At 46.4% G+C, this 16707-nt stretch overlaps 1 protein-coding gene across 1 annotated transcript; it reads right to left on the bottom strand.

The window, feature by feature from the left end:
- Positions 1-2359: 2359 nt before the first annotated feature.
- On the bottom strand, positions 2360-7056 carry LOC119364304 (serine/threonine-protein kinase SAPK7). The gene is made up of 9 exons (XM_037629756.1): positions 6747-7056; positions 6538-6612; positions 6348-6449; positions 6220-6273; positions 6044-6136; positions 5687-5779; positions 3191-3295; positions 3009-3107; positions 2360-2929 (listed from the first exon to the last, which is right to left on the bottom strand). The coding sequence occupies exons 1-9, from the start codon at positions 6864-6866 to the stop codon at positions 2597-2599; spliced, it is 1074 nt and encodes a 357-aa protein (XP_037485653.1). The 5' UTR covers positions 6867-7056; the 3' UTR covers positions 2360-2596.
- Positions 7057-16707: the final 9651 nt, after the last annotated feature.

The raw sequence follows: 16707 nt of genomic DNA, 5'->3' as shown, positions 1-16707 counted from the left end.
ATGTGAGAGAGTGTTTGAGTGTCAATGAGACTATCTTTTGAAGCATGAGAGCAAGGAGTTCATAATCAGTAATAATATCTATTACCTTTTGGAGAGTGGTGTCTCCTAGGTTATGTCACTTGGGAGCCTCCAAGCTTGTGGAGTTGAACCAAGGAGTTTGTAAGGGCAAGAAGATCGCCTACTTCGTGAAGGCCTACCCCAAGTGAGGCTAGTCCTTTGTGGAGTAAGTCATGATGGCATAGACAAGGTTGCTTCTTCATGGACCCTTCGAGGGTGGAGTCCTCAGTGGACTCGCTCAACCGTTACCCCTTATGGGTTGAAATCTCCATCAATGTGGACGTACAATAGCATAACCTATTGGAACCACACCAAAAATCATCGTGTCTTCATTGTGTATGATTATCTCCAAACCCTTTCTCTACTTTCATGTGCAAAGTCTTTACTTTCCGCTGCCACTATATTAGACTTGCATGTATAGGGTGCCAGTAGACTTGCTAGAATTGTTAAAATCTGTCGAGAACAAAAATTGGAAAAAAATGCTAGGTTTTTATTGGTCAATTAGTCTAATCACCCTCCCCTTTAAACCTACTTTTGATCCTACAAGTATCTTCATTGCATGGCTCTTGAAAACGCGTAATGCAGAGACGATGTGTCGGGGCATTGCTTTGGTCGCTTTGGCACATTCGTAACAAGATTACCATCGAGGGTGTATTCTCGTCGCACCAAGCTGGCAAAATCTTCGAATGTACCCTATTTTTGCAGCAGTCGGCTCCGTTAGGGAGACAGCGGGACACTGATTTCCTGCAGGTGGTGATGGTCAGAGTTCGACATATCAACAACATCGGTAGGTCCCCTCCTGTTGCTTATTAAGGTAGTTGCACCTTTTGCATGTTTTCGAGCCTACGTGCTCAGTTGGGGCAGATTGCCCCGTAAATTATGGTTGGATTTCTAAAACCTTTTTTCGTACTGGTTCGGTCCGTTATGTGCACTATGCATGTTGTGGGATTTATCCAGTTAAAGGCGGACGCTCCTGATGTCTTTGTTCTAAAACGTACGAACCTGCCGGCAGAGACGGGTAAAAATGGTAAAACCTGGAAGAAACTTGCCTAAATGGGGGTATTTTTGAGCAATTTCCGCTAAATGGGGTAAAAAGATTACCACACACGAATCTTAGGGGGTGAAATGTGGAATTTATTCTTTTAGCCAAGTGTAGGTATGGAGGTCTAACTGCACACTCTCTGGGTGAGCACTATGACAGAGGAAAAACTTTCCCCGTCCTAACTGACAACGCCATCAATGTCGATCGTATGGGCATACAGTTATAATTGCAGACGTCTTCCAATTTTTCCAAGGCAGGTAGGTACTTTCTCCGTCTGATTAGACAACAGCAGCTTGTAGGCTACTAGTTGTTGAGATAAAATGGAAACAAAGTGCTCAATTAGCTACAGCACGGCATGGGCGTGTGGTACCTTGACTTGCGACTATTTTGTGAGATGCGGTTTATATTCCATTTTATGATTGGGCGTGCTGTATGGCTAAGCCCTAAGCTAGGATTTAATTTAATAACCTTCTCTCATATCGTTGTCTTCTATACTTATTGTATGCTTGTTTTAAGAGCGTGCTAATTCACGTACGTTTTTCCGCAGCAAGGCAGCAAATGTGCATTTCTTGCCATTAACATCAGCCCCTCGGATCTTTCTTGCTTGTATTGCTTATTATTTCCGCTGGAGAATACCATGGTCAGAGTGAAGGGTAATATGACCCACACAAGAAAAAACTCATTTTACTGGTGGAAACTTTCTTTTTGTAGGATTAGATTGTTTGCGATGATTTGTGGGATAAGTTGATCATATATTAAACAGATTACTGAGAGAACTGTTGGTCTATGCAATTTTATACTCCCTCCGTCCCAAAATAAGAGTCTCAACTTTGTACTGACTCTAGTACAAAGTTGTACTAAGCTTGAGACAGTTATTTTGGGACAGAGGAAGTAGTTAACAAAATGATCAGTGGTTTAATAACGGCATCATTTTCATCTGGTTGTTGATATCTGTTCTTGATCGATGTACTTCTTTCTTTCTGAAATAAGTTTCTTCGTCACAATCGCAAAACCGCACAAGCACATGTGTGCATCTGCAAATATCTGCAGTGAAAGCACCACATGATGCATTTGGAAATATCTGCAGACATCTGCAGGGTCATCTCTGAAGCAGTTGCACATCAGGATTAAGAAGTAGTACTTGGATACTTGGACATCAACAAGGAGCAGTCAATTATGTTTTAATTGTCCCAGCACCGATTTAATAGACCAGATTAATTAACAACTTAGGGTGCAGCTGTAATCTTCAGGACATGAAAGAGAAGTGCAAGAACATGCTCAATAAGATGATTTATTCCATACATTATGTTTCCGCAATGCTAGCTTAATCAGTCATTGTAAAGACAGCGACGGAACCACTTTGGTAATTTACACTGTTGCAGAACCGGAGACGAGAATGAAGAGAAAAACTCGAGAACAAAACACAAACTACAAACTATATGACAAATTTTATCCCCGGTCTGTGGCCTTCTCACGCCAGTGAAGCACCCCCATCAGCTAGCTGATGTGGAACTCGCCGCTGGCACGGACCTCATTCAACTGCTTCTCATACTCATCTTCTTCGTCTTCCTCCTCCGCTTCCTCCTCTGGCTTCTTGCCATCCTCCTGCTCGTCCTCCTCCGCCCACCCGAAACCCGCCACCGGAGTGGTGGAAGGAGGCGGTTTCTGCGCCTCCTCCACGATCTTCATGATCTCCTCCACGGACTGGACCGAGTAGGTCGGGGCGCTGTTGTCTCTCTTGTAGTACATTGCTTGGGCAGCTTCCGTGAGCTCTCTTGGTAAGTTCTTCAAGAACCAAGGGTGGTTCCTGATCTCCCTCATTGTTATTCTCTGAAATGATGGTTGGGAAAATAATAAGCCGACGATGAATCGCTCTAGTGAGCTCACCTGAGTTTAATCCGGAAAGTACCTTTGCAGGGTTTGCGACAAAAATACTGGCAAGGAGTTGCTTGCAGTCTTGGGATACGTGGACATACTCCGGTATTTTGTATTGGATTGACATTATTCTCTGCGATAAGAACAAATGGACCAACCATAAGAAAGTTGAATTCTACGCTGCTTAGCACACAAAAAAAGGTTTGAAATTGCTACCCCAATGGTCTTTCTGAAGTTCTTGGGGTCATCAGGATCCTCAAAAGGGTAACCGCCGACTAGCATCACATAAAGGGTCACTCCACAAGACCACACATCGGCTGTCTGAACCATCAATAGATGCAAATATGTTAGAACACATAACAAACTAACAGACAAATATAGATAAATGAAAGGCAAGAAGGCAAGAACAGCTTGCAGGAAAGCACACTTGGAACATAACCAATTTAAGATGTACAATCATAAACGCGGAATAGTACATAAAGCTTCAAGTGCTCAAAATTCAGCTGTGTTTACAGGTTTGTAAAATTGTACTCCCTCAGTTCCTAAATATTTGTCTTTTTAGAGATTTCAAATGGACTAGCACATACGGATGTATATAGACATATTTTAGAGTGTACATTCATCCATTTTGCTTCGTATGTAGTCACTTGTTGAAATCTCTAGAAAGACAAATATTTAGGAACGGAGGGAGCATTAAACTTAAATCTTTTCCCTGCGAGAAATGATATGCAGTTGTTATTTTGGGAAGTAACACAAAACTATTATATTTACGAGCTTCAAACAAAATGATTTAGATGCAACTTTGGTTCCACAAAGGCAATCAGCGAATTTCAAAACAATCTAACCGAAGATCAGGTAGGTCGAGACAAACACAACAGCATAATTTAATGTGAAAGCAGACAAATGCACATATTTTATTGCAGAAAAAGTGGACGCCATATGTTTAGGGAAATCAATGACACTTTGCAGTCTTAAAAGGGTTGGCCTAGAAACGAACAATAAAGTAGTACTGGTTGCTATGCTATCCATAGAATATCTATGCTGATCTCCAGCGCATCATGCTGTTTCTCTTTGACAAGCAAACACGACTAATTTTGCAGCGCTGGAAGGCCAAGATGTAACCAGTCTGATATGATTTGTTGGACAGTGAGGGAAGAAAAAAACAGTAACCGTCGTACAGAAAATTCTTCACAAGATATCATAGCAGTATCGGACAACGAGAGAAAAAGAGATAGATAATGAAATATTTATAAAGGACCACAAAGCGCCAACGAGAAGTTCAGTCTAACAAGGCTACTTGAAAAGGATTGGGTCAGATGGACCTTTGTGACAACATCAATTAGCTAATCAGTTCGTTTCACAAAAAAAAAGGCTAATCTGTATCTGTAGCACTAGGACCATGATGGTAAAATGTTTTAGACAAGGACATAAAGTATGAAGTGAGCCTAAAAAAATGACACGTCCAACAAAAACCAAATGATTTGTCAAGCTGATGTGCCTATGGGTGTGTCTGCCTCATGGAGCTTGCTTGTCATAAACATGCATTGAACTGACCTATCTCCGTCTGAGCATTTTAATTCCCTAGTGATGTAAAATCACTCCTTTTGACGCATGCTCCTATAGACATAATCACGCTCCCGTCTCTTCACCCACTGAAGTTGCATTTCGCAACTGAAATTACAAACAACCCTACCCCGGTCCCCAGCTCCAAGCTTTCCTAGTATTTTTTTTTTTCGAAACGGAAAGCTTTCCTAGTATCAAGTGCAAAAATAGGGTATCTAATTCTAATATCTGTATCCACAGAATCACATGCTTTCTCCAGGAAATCTAACTTTACTCCAAGGCCACAATAAATTAAACCAAGAGGGCGCACACGAGCTCGCGAACTCTTGATGTTCTCGCGAAGAAACAAAAAGAACTCGTGACCACTAAATCCGGTCTGAATCCGATCAACCTAAACCTTTCCTCCCCTCTTTTCGCATTGGGATGGCGTGCATCAAAAGCAGACATCGCTGGTTGGAGCGAGCATCGCCATCGATCGAGCATGATGTGTGAATTTCGATCATGAGAATGTGAATGTCCAAATCGACGTCATGAGACACAGAAAGAACAACATATCTTTGCATAATCTCTCACCTTTTCGCTTTTTCTACCGAGTTTTTCAACAAAATCCACTGCCTTCCAAAAATAAAAATAAATTTGGAGGAGTGCCACGACAAGGACTGTCCACATTTAACCGGGAATCTAATCACCTGCCACAGGAGCAGCAGCAGCAGCAAGCCAAGCGAGAGACACTATCTCAGAGCCAGCGTGGCGTTGGGCCCACTGCCCAGTGGGAGTGCGCGCGTCTGCCCGGTAACAGGCAGGCAGATCTGTAACTAGGGACAAATTCCGAATCCACGAGTCAGAGATAGCTGGCCCCAAAGGACCCAGCCTATAGACCCACGCCAGAATGAGCCCACGGGCCCACTCGCTGAATGGAGTGGTGTCACCCATGGACCCAGGCCACAAGGGCTACTGGTTGGCGGCCTCGAGAAGCGAGAGTCACGCTACGTGTACGTGTACTGCAGCGGCAGGCGGCACGTGCTCACGGGCCAGGACAAGTGGGTCGCTACCGCCACTGCCTCCGGGACCCACCGCACGGCGGGCCCATGCGCAGAGTCACGAGGCAGAAGAATAGAGAAAACGGCGGAGAGAGACTGAGTGACTGACCTTGCCGTCGTATTCCCGGCGGGAGAGCACCTCCGGGGCGATGTACGCCGGCGTGCCGACCGTCGACTTGGGCTTCGAGTGCAGCAACGACGACTGCAAAAGGAAGAAAAGGGAAGAAGCATGTTCAGTGCACCGCAGCGGGGAAAAAGGCGTTGGCGTGGCGCCGAACTTGATTGGGTCAACAATGGCAGGGGACGTTGCTTTCGCGAGCAGTTTCGCGCAGGAAGAGGAAACCAATTGCATTTCGGGAGGGCGAGATGAATCCTCCCATCTTTCCGGCCGCAAAGCCAAGCAAAGTGCAGCCTTTGACCCCCGGAAAATGCTTCCTTTTATAATTCTTGTTACTATTTTTATTACCTTTGAATAACCGAAGTCGCAGATCTTGAGGCGGGGCGCCGGGCTGCCGTCCAGCAGAGTGTTCTCCAGCTTCAGGTCCCGGTGGCAAATTTGCTGCAGATCAACGACCATTTTATACCATCTGATGATCTAGGATTTTTTTTTATCAGCGATTGCACCGGTTTGCTTGCTCTTACCATGAAGTGGCAGTAACTCACGCCGCAGATGAGCTGCTGGAAGAAGTACCTGGCCTGCGGGGACAAAGCAACCGTCGGTTACACGAACCGGCGCCGAAAATGGACTCGGGCAATGGACCGATCCTCACCTCGTCCTCGCTGAACCTCCCGGCGTTGCAGATCCGGTCGAAGAGCTCGCCGCCGGCCGCGTACTCCATCACAATCGCCAGGTGCGTCGGCGTGACCACCACCTGCAAAAGAATCAATCCGTTATACTCTTCTCCGGGCAGAGAAGGCGGAAAGGATTGATCCCGGCGCCTTGCCCGTTCCCTCGCCCACCTCCTTGAATCGGATTATGTTGGGGTGCCGCAGCGACCGGTGGTTTATGATCTCCCTCGCCACATTCTCGTCAATCTGCAAACACCAAGAAACGCCCAAAAAAGATACTCCGTTACTAAATTCGCAGCAGGGGGGAAATCGCGACGGGGTAAGGAAAACTCGACCGGGGCGTCCCGTGCCGGAATGAATCACAGGGGAGCCCGAATCACCTTGAGGCCCCGTGGGATGTACTTCATGGCGACGAGCTCCTTGGTCTCCTTGTTGCGCATCAGCCGCGCGACGCCGAAGTTGCCGGCGCCGATGTCCTTGAGCAGCTCGTACCTCTCCATGGATCCCGGGCCGAGCCGCGCGGCAGCCGCTGCTGAGAGCTTGATCGGGCCGGAGGCAGAGGCGAAGATTGGGGGATCCTTTTGGGGGTTTTGGAAGCTTCGTCGCGGAGAGATGAAGTGGGAGGGAGGGAGGGGGAGGGGGGAAGGAAGGATGATTCGAAGCTTAAAGGAGAAGGAGAGCCTTCTTCTTTTCTTCTTCTCCGCTGGGATGGGTTCGATTAATTAATACCACCACTGCTGCAGTGCTGCTGCTCCGAGGAGTAGTACTAGTTTTATTTGGTGATTAGATTATGATGATGATGTGCCATGACATGGCGTGCTCATGATTTGTTTTCTCCGGGAACTAATTGTCGTTTGGACCTTTGGTTTGTTGTAATTGACAGTGAGGTCCTTGTGTGCATTGGGAGCTTCCTTTCTCGCCGTGTTGCTTGATTTGGCGGTTACTGAACCGAGTACAGTCTGGCTCCCGTTGCCTTTGCTTGATTTTCTTTTCTTTTCTTTTGGTTTTGAAGGGAGCCCTGCTTGCTTTTGAAGCACTAGAAACGGCTGCGGTCAAATAATAAATTACCACCCGCAAAATAAGTAAATTAAATCTATCTATTTTACGAGGAGAGTAAGTAGTAACTGACGAGAGTCAAAGCACTGGCCTTACGGGCAGACAGGCAAGATCTGGTTGTCACGCGGAACACAATACCCAACTGTCTGTTACTACTTGAAATGAGTTGCTCACTCGGCGGTATAGCAAGCAGCAACAGGCGGAAATAACGTGCTTGGACTGTGGAAAACGGACGTCATTCTTCACGTTTCTCCTCTCTCGGGACTGAAAACTTTCATCGCTGATTATGATGATGATGATGTGGAAGGGGAAGAGAATGATTTTCTCTTTCTTTCAAGATAAGGATCTGCGGCACACGGGATGTATCCATCTTCTTCTACCGTCTGACCATCGGCGTCATGGGGCCGGGGTGGCTTGTACGTGCTGCGGGTGGGTGGAACTGCGAAATCATCAGCGAACCTACCCGATGGCGGATCGGCGAGCGGAGGGCACATGGGCGCGTCCCGTGGGTGCGCGCGCGGGTGCGGCGTACGAGTACTTCTGTGGATTTCAACACGGGTGCAGCGTACGCCGGCGCGGCTAAATCCGGCACCCAACACGGTCTGTGTCCATGCAGTTGCTGGCGAGGTATAGTAGGACAAGGGACATGGACTGTCCCACATTGGACACGAGGCACCGCCATCTAGCATGCCCTACTTTTTTTTGTCGAAACCTACGGCCTGGGCATCGTCGGTGGAGGTGAGGTCCACGATAGACATGGACGGGCCAACCTCATGGTCGGAGCCCCGCCGCCGCCGCCCTAAGGTTGCGGCACCAGGCGGCGGCGGCGTTCGACTCCGCCTCCGCGGCCTTTCGTGCCCTGTGCCTCACACGGAGGGCATGCCTCACGATAGACGTGGATAGTTTGTGAGGCATGTCGACATTGACCTCCGACTCGGAGCCCGACGGCGCAGGGATGATGCACCAACAAAGGGGTTGCACCGCGAGGCGGTGGTAACCGCTTCCGGCGAGGCCGGAGTCACGCTCCACAAGCCACTAGCCCCAATGAATCCAAGTGCCATTTGAGCAGACACAATGGATTCCCACCGGGTCGAGTCTGGCCGCGGTCGGGGCACTCCTCTCGTGAGCGGCGCAGAGCAATGCACACAGCCATCTCTTCCTCATCCCCCGCATGGGACAAGTTCTCAGACAACGGATTAGGAGATATCGTCATCGGATTCCCTGCCCACCATGCCCGAGCAGGCCGGAGTTTGCAGGACAAAAGTTTGGGGACGGAAGAGTGGAGTGGCTAGGGTTTGGTCCATAGTGTAGATAAGGATGAATATATGTGGGGTCGGGTGGGCCATAATAGGCCGGATCCGACGTGGACGTGTCTGGCCATCCCATATCCGCCCACGTATGGGATGGGTATTGGGTTTGCATGTCAGCTCGAACGCATGGGCTGCGTTTGGGGCAGTCGGTTGGGTGGCTTGCTTCTGTCCGGGCAGGCTGCACGAGCCTTTGCGCGGATATGGGGCGTCCGATTGTAGATACTCTTACACCATGCTCGTATCGACATGAGGCTCTGTTCAATTATAGGGAGTAGGGCAACTCCGACGTGGATCATGAATATTGCCTCTAAATGTTCGAATCAAATGTTGTGGAAGTTTTTTGTCATCCAACCCAAATCGAAACCGGACCTGGGAAGTATTGGGGCGTCTGAATGTCTACCACGTCGAACTCCAACACCCTCGGCCCATCAAAATGCCCCGCCAAAAGCCCTTTTACTCCCTCTCTCCCTCTCGCTATGCTCTGTATCCACACCCTCGGAGACCGATGCGCTATTACCCCCACCATAGCCCAAGTCTTGTTGGACCTCCGGCGTCCCACCCATGCTCCTACCCTCCTTGGGTTACGCCACAATTCCACCCCGAATCCTATTGCAGCCCATGTATCCTTCGCTCACTGCAAACACCATATATGGTGGACACCATGCTTGACAAGTATTCGTCCCAATGCCATCGTCATAAAATTTAATGTTCTCGCTGTTTACTTTGAAGAAAACACAATTACAATGTACTCAATGAATTGTTGTGTGAGGTGTGATTGGACATAAATGTGGAGTTTCAAGGCATGAAGCAAATGTCACGTCATTTTGGCAATGTGTGCATGTTTGATTCCATGAGCACAAGCACTACGCGCCCCTACAACATGGAAGTGATCCATGTTCGCGATGCAAAGTCGCTACTCTATCGATGACACACCACAAAAGACCATCAACATGTTGTGGTGCATATGCACAACTGCATATAAGGTGGCAAAGGGACACGTCACTCGAAGAGGTGGAAATTTTTGCTCCTTGTTGCTCTATGTCTTGGTTATTTCATTAATTTTCTCAATGTTGAAACTCATTGATCACATCATTGTCTAGCTAGAATGTGAGGTTTACCACATGCATGAGGGAAAGCCAGTCACATTGATGCATTGCTGGTTGAAGCTCAATGGGCATTGAAAGTGCGTTATATCGACTAGAGGGGGGGTGAATAGGCGATTTTTATGAATTCTTCACCGAGGAATTTGCCGGTGAGGAAATTCCTTAGCGAAGAACTACTAGCAGCGGAATAAGTACTCAGAAGTAAGCATAACAGGATACAGACATAGTCATCATGATGAAATGAAGACAAGCACAGAGCACAGAAAGCGTATACACAGGATAACACAAGATGAAGACAAACGGACTGAAGAAATTGAACTGAAGAAATTGAGAAAGTCTTCAGTCAAAGTCTTCAAACACAGATATGAACAATCACTCAACACAGTAATGAGGAAATGAAAGAGTTGAGGAAATAGAACCAGTAAGGTTGGTGAAGACAATAATTTGGTAGACCAGTTACAACTGCTGTCTCAGTTGTACGTCTGGTTGGAGCGGCTGAGTATTTAAACTCGAGGACACACAGTCCCGGACACCCAGTCGCTGAGCACGCAGCTCAGGACACCAAGTCCTCACCGTATTCTCCTTGAACTAAGGTCACATAGACCTCGTCCAATCACTCGTGGTAAGTCTTCAGGCGACTTCCAAACCTTCACAGACTTGGTCACTCGGCGACCCACAATTCCTCTTGGATGCTCTAGACCATGACGCCTAACCGTCTGGAGGAAGCACATTCTCCAAAGGTAACAGGCGTCGGATCCACGCAGGATCAATCTCTTCAGTGATGCTCAATCACTTTGGGGTTTGTAGGTGTTTGGGTTTGGGTTTTTCCTCACTCGATGATTTTCGCTCAAAGTCCTCGGAGGATGGGTTGCTCTCAAATGACAAGTGTCAGTTTCTCTCGGAGCAGCCAACCAGCTAGTGGTTGTAGGGGGTGGCTATTTATAGCCTAGGGAGCAGCCCGACATGATAAGACATAAATGCCCTTGTCTGATATGACCGTTAGGTGGATAAGATATTTTGGGATAGCTGGCGCGCAGCACAACAACGGTCGGAAATTTGACTCTCAAATTCCTCAGGGCTATCATGTTCCTCACTGTGTAGGCAATCCGCACTGGTGAATTCCTAACTCCTCAGTCAGAACAAATTCCTCAGTGACCAGAAGAACTTCGTCTCTGTCACTGAAGAAATTGACTGAACTATATGAGATTTCCAAAGGCTTCACTCGAAGGGTTTGGTAGGTGTAGGATTTTGAGTTGAGCATCACATGGAAATTTTTCCTTAGTATTTCCTCGACCCCCTTTAACAGTACGGTGTTTCCTATGACTCAAGAAAGAGAAAAACAAAACTATGAAAACGAAAGTCTTCAAGCTTCATATTCCTTGCATGAATATCAAGTCTTCACGAATACACCAATTTCTTCACTTTCAAAGTCTTCATGAAAGTCTTCAGGAATACCAAAATCTTCAGTCGAAGATATTCATTTTTAGGGGTCGACTTTCTCTGTAAATATCAAACTCTTCATAGACTTATAGACCTGTGTATACTCACAAACACATTAGTCCCTTAACCTATAAGTCTTCAATACATCAAAATCACTAAGGGGCACTAGATGCACTTGCAATCTCCCCCTTTTTGGTGATTGATGACAATATAGGTTAAGTTTTCAACGGGGATAAACTTATGAAGTGTAAGTACTGATATTGAGGAATTTGATTGCAAGATATAGAAGAACTCCCCCTGAAGATGTGCATAGTGAGGAATTTGCTTTTGAAGCAATGCACACTTGAAGAGTTGAATCATGGAGATCTCCCCCTATATCTTGTAATTCATACACGCATTTGACATATAATATGAAGAATTTGAAATGCATGATGAAATATGGTGCCTGATGAAATTCAGCATGTGTGCAATGATATTAAAGAGGAACAAGCATGCAGAATAACGCATCAAGAGTATCAGTTCACAGTGCATCAAAAGTATTAGAGCACCATCGGGTTTAAGATTACAACTCGATCCAATAAAGTTTCAGAAGAACGAGAGTTGTAACTTAGCAAAAACAACGCCCATATAATAGACCCGCTTGAAGACTAACTCAAATTTCTCCCCCTTTGTCATCGAATAACCAAAAGGATCGAAACTGAGGACTAACGCCCCTGAAGAATATCAAGTTGATGGAGGAGCGCCAGCGTTGGGGTCGATAGTCATAGTAGGGCATGCCGCAGTGTCGTCCAAATCTTCATTTTCATCAGTGTCGCGTGATGAAGAATAGGAGCTGGCCACCAAGGAAGGAACCTTGACCTTCTTGAATTTCTTCGGTGGAGGTGCAGACCAGTCAAATTCTTCCTTGAGACCCATATTCTTCAGATCTGCGGCGCTGTAGACATGTGATAGAATAGCCCAGGTACAGTTGAAGGTTTCATGGAGGTAGTATTGGTTTTTCTTCACTGCATTGTGTGTTGATGTCATGTTGTGAAGAATTGAACCAAACTGGCGCTTGACCCATTTGTGATTGCGATCAACCTTCTGATGAAGACTGAGGAGTAAGTCACGATCAGTCATCACCCTGGGAGCTATGGCTTGAGGATTTTGCTTGGCGGCAGAGTCATGTGTGGCAGAGTCATCATTGGTGGAGTAGGATGCAGCCTTGCGAAATTGACCATCCAATGGACGAATGCCTTCATCTATCACAACAGTTTCCTTGCCTTTGTCATCAGGTGAGGAATATGTCTGTTTGAGGACTTCAATCGGAGGCAAGTAGCTGCCATGGTTCAAAGTGTAAGCTTTGTAATTTAGTGAAGCCCTTGTCCTGATGAGTCTCATAATCCATGGTGCATAAGGCTTCAGTTCAAATGGTGACATAGCAATATTCGCCAGAGTCCTCATGAAGAAATCATGGAAGTTGACGGGAATGCCATGAATGATATTGAAAAGCATGTTCTTCATGATGCCAACGACCTCTTCATCATTTGAGTCGTGGCCTTTGATTGGACTCATTGTCTTCGTCAGAATGCGATAGACAGTTCGGGGCACATATAGTAATTCCTTGACGAGGAATTTGGTTCGAGGAGCCTGCCCTGGCTTCAAAGGCTTCATCAGCACTTGCATGAAATGATTTGAAAGTTCAGGTTCACTGTAGACGCAACGAGCACTGTCAAGGGGAGGACTGAGTGGTAGGGCACGAAGCAATTCAGTTGCTCGTGCCTTGTAGTGAGTATTTCCAGACATCCATTCCAGCACCCATGAATTCACATCTTCAGAGTTTCCTGTGATGTGCAGGGTTGCATAGAATTGAAGAATGAGTTCTTCATTCCAGTCACAGATGTCAATGCAGAAATTTAGCAATCCATCATCGTGAAGAACACTGAGGACTGGCTCGAAGCACGGCAGAGACTCCATGTCCACATGAGGAATATGTTCATGATCGAAGACTTTGTCTTTGTTGAACAGTACTGAGGAATAGAAATTGGCTTGACTAGCAGTCCAGAAGCGCCTCTTCCTTATGCGAGCAGAGTCATAGGGGTTATAGTCAGTGAAGAACACATGCTCGCTGAAGAAATCTTCAGCCTTGAACTTTTGCTTCTTTGAGAATGGATCCGTTGGCTTGGGCACTGGAGTGTCAGTGAGTTGCATCACAACCTCAGGAATCACAATCTCAGGTTCTTCAGGCTGAGGAATTTCTGGTTCCTCTTCAGTAGCAGTCTGTGTGTTCAAAGGTTCAACAACAACAGCTTCTTCAGCACTAGCGGCTGGAATGTCTTCATGCATAGACGAGGTGGGATGAGTTTCTTCAGAGCCCATTTGAACTGTTGGTGCAGGGGACTGAGGTATTTGTTGTAGTGGGGTGAAGAGTGGAGAATTGGGTGCTGACTTTCCCAAAAGTTATCATTCATCACGGGCGTTGTGCAGCCAATGTCCACGTCTTCATCTTCAGTTTCTTCAACGCCAACCTCTTCAGCTGTGAACTGAGGCATTGGCGAGGAAGCAACAAGCGTTGAAGGGATCATATCCACTTCAATTTCTTCATCAACCTGCTCTGACGAAGCAGCAGATTGAGGTTCTTCGTTAGATCCGCTAGGGATCACATATTCCTCATCAAAAGGAACAAGGTCCTTTGATGGCATGGTGGAAATCAGAACAGCATCAATTGGATTTTCAATAGAGCTTGTCAGAGGCTTCATCTTCTTTGGAGCTGAAGATTCTAAAGCACTGGATGCTTTCCTTTTCTTCACTGCAGCTCGCTCTGCAGCCTTGGTCTTCTTCACATCAAATGCACATGGAAGAATTGGAGTTGGGTAGGTGCAGATGGAACTGAGGAATCTGGTTGAATTTTCTCAGGCGCAACTGATGCAGTTGCCCTGACTTCTTCAGTTTCTTCAGGCGCACCACTAGTGGATGCCTTGACAATTTCTTCAGCGGCTGGAATGGAGTCATCAACCCTGGAACTAGCATTTTCTTCAGCAGCCTGAATGTCATCAGCGGTGCTGGCATGTTCTTCAGTTGGCTGAGCAGATGCTACAGCATGAGGAATTTCTTGTTGCGATGGGGCTGCAACATTTGTGAATTTCTCAGTCAGTTTCACAAACCTGACTTTGGCTCCTTGCCAATCAGCATAGTAAGCATTGAAATCATCGCTGAGGGCTTTGATTTCAGCTTGGATCTTGAGGATTTCATCAGTTTTCATATTGACAACGTTATTCTTCAGGAACTTCTCCTTTCTGAACTGAGTCTTCTTGATCTGCCTGGCCTTCTCAAATTTCCATTTCTCTTCAGTGATGAAATGGGTCAGCATGTGACTTTGACCAGGAGTCAAATTGAAATCAGGCATAGGAGTATTTGGATCCTTGTGCCAGAGATCAATGTAATCAAGGATCGCCTTTGGATCCAAAAGCAGTGGCACATTTGTGCCTTTGGCTCTAGCGGCCCTTTCTTGTCGGTCTCTGATGATTTCTGCAAGTTCATCATCATCAGCTTCATCGTCAGATAGCACTTGGAAGGCAACCTGTTTCTTCTTCGGACTTGGCCAAGGACCTCGACCAGCCGTTGCCTTAGTCTTCAGCAGAGTGGGGCCTGATGAAGATTTTGGTGCAGCTGAGGAACTTGCTGAGGCACCAGAGGCAATAGAGATGCCTGTTGTCCTTTGGCACATGGCCAGATGTACAGGTGTTGAGGACTTTGTCGGAGCAGCTGATGACTTTGGAGGAGGAACAGTCGTTGGAACTGGCCGTGAGGGCTTTGAAGAATCTGGCCGTGAGGGCATTGCTGAGGAACTTGGCCATGAGGGCATAGTTAGTGAAGCACTTGGCTTGTGAGCGAGCTTCTTTGCCATTGATTTTCTTGGCTTTACAGAGGCCTCAATGGAAGTAGCAGCAGCAGAGTCTTCATTGAATTTCCTCACTGCTTCTTTGGCTTGTCTTGCCAACTTAGCTTGGCCCATTCTTCAGGAAAGTCCTCACCGCGCTTGATGCTGGTGGGGTCAGCTTCTTGGCCAGGTGCCAATGGAGCTCTTGGGCATGGAGGATTAAGTGTGAATTTCTTCATATACTTTGGAGTCACATATCTGTACTCCCTCCATTCTCTTGCCCATCTCCATTCAATCTTCTGTATGCGCACCTTGCGCTGATTTTTAGTTTCTTTTCCGTACTTAGCCTCATCAGGTGTGCAATAATCAGCATAGATGGCCTCAGGTATTTCAAAAGCAGTCATGACCTCAGGTTTCTTTCCTCCTTTCCGCGTCTTCTTACCATCAGCCATATTCTTCAGATGAGGAATTTGAACAATAGAATTTTCTGAAGAAGTATGCAACTTTTCTTCGAGGAACGCTGCAAATGAGTTAAGTTGATGAGAACCTAGTGATTCAGCAGCGGACATGAGTACCTGTGAACAGAGTATAGTTGCGAGGAATTTGGAGAGGTCATATGCGTTCTTAGAAGTTAAAAAAACAAGTTTGAGGAATTTGACCAGATGAGCCTTGAAGAATTTCACTAAGCGTTCTTTGTCTTAGGTTCCAGAGTTGTATAGATCGAGGATCCACACAATTGAGGAATCTTAAAAAAATGATGCTTAGAGAAAACGAATCAAGAACAGATGACTAGTGAGGTATTTTGTGTGTGTGGATTTGAAGAAATAAACACCTTTGAAGATTTTGTTGTGAAATTTCGAATCAAAAGAGGGCAGTAAAAGTAACTTTTAATTACCCTGGATGAAGAACACGACGAACTGAGAAGCAGAACAGTGAATTTCGTCGGTGTAGATCTTCCACGCCCTAACTTGGCGGAGGAAGACAGCTACAGCGGCGGCGGAGTGAAGATTTCCGCGGTCGGCGCGAGTACAACGGCGACGAGGTCGAGGTAGTGAAGCTCTTCCTCACCGGCGACGATGGAGTAGCGGCGGCGCTAGGGTTTCAGGAGCTCGAGCGAGAGAGAGAGAGCGGTCGAGCGGAGTAAAGGAAGTGAGGAAGGGGAGAAGGGGTATTTATAGTGGTAGTGAAAAACTGTTTGCCCGAAGATTTAGGACGAACATGCCCCTGACCCTTCTCCTTCGCTTGACATGTGTCACCCACGTACTGAGAAGTGGAGATCATGTTGGATCGTGGGTGAATAGATAAGTCTATCATGGAATCCGGAACGGATTGAGCGGTAAAACCGAAAATCTGGATAAGATTAATTTTAAAGTTCCGTTCGCAAATTCTTCAGCTGTCAAGGACACAATGAAGATTTTGAACGAGTTTCAAATAGAACGCACACGAAGAATTTGTGAATAGATTGGGTTGAGTATATCATAGAGGTCGAAGGGTCCAATCACACTCACTTAGTAGAAGAAGCAACTTGAAGAAATAGCCATAAGTGAATGTTGTAGAGGACATAAACTCATAT

This window comes from Triticum dicoccoides, chromosome 2B (assembly GCF_002162155.2).
Source record: "Triticum dicoccoides isolate Atlit2015 ecotype Zavitan chromosome 2B, WEW_v2.0, whole genome shotgun sequence".
NCBI lineage: Eukaryota > Viridiplantae > Streptophyta > Magnoliopsida > Poales > Poaceae > Triticum > Triticum dicoccoides.
Note: the sequence above shows the minus strand (reverse complement) of the source record. Positions and strands in the feature narration are given on the sequence as shown.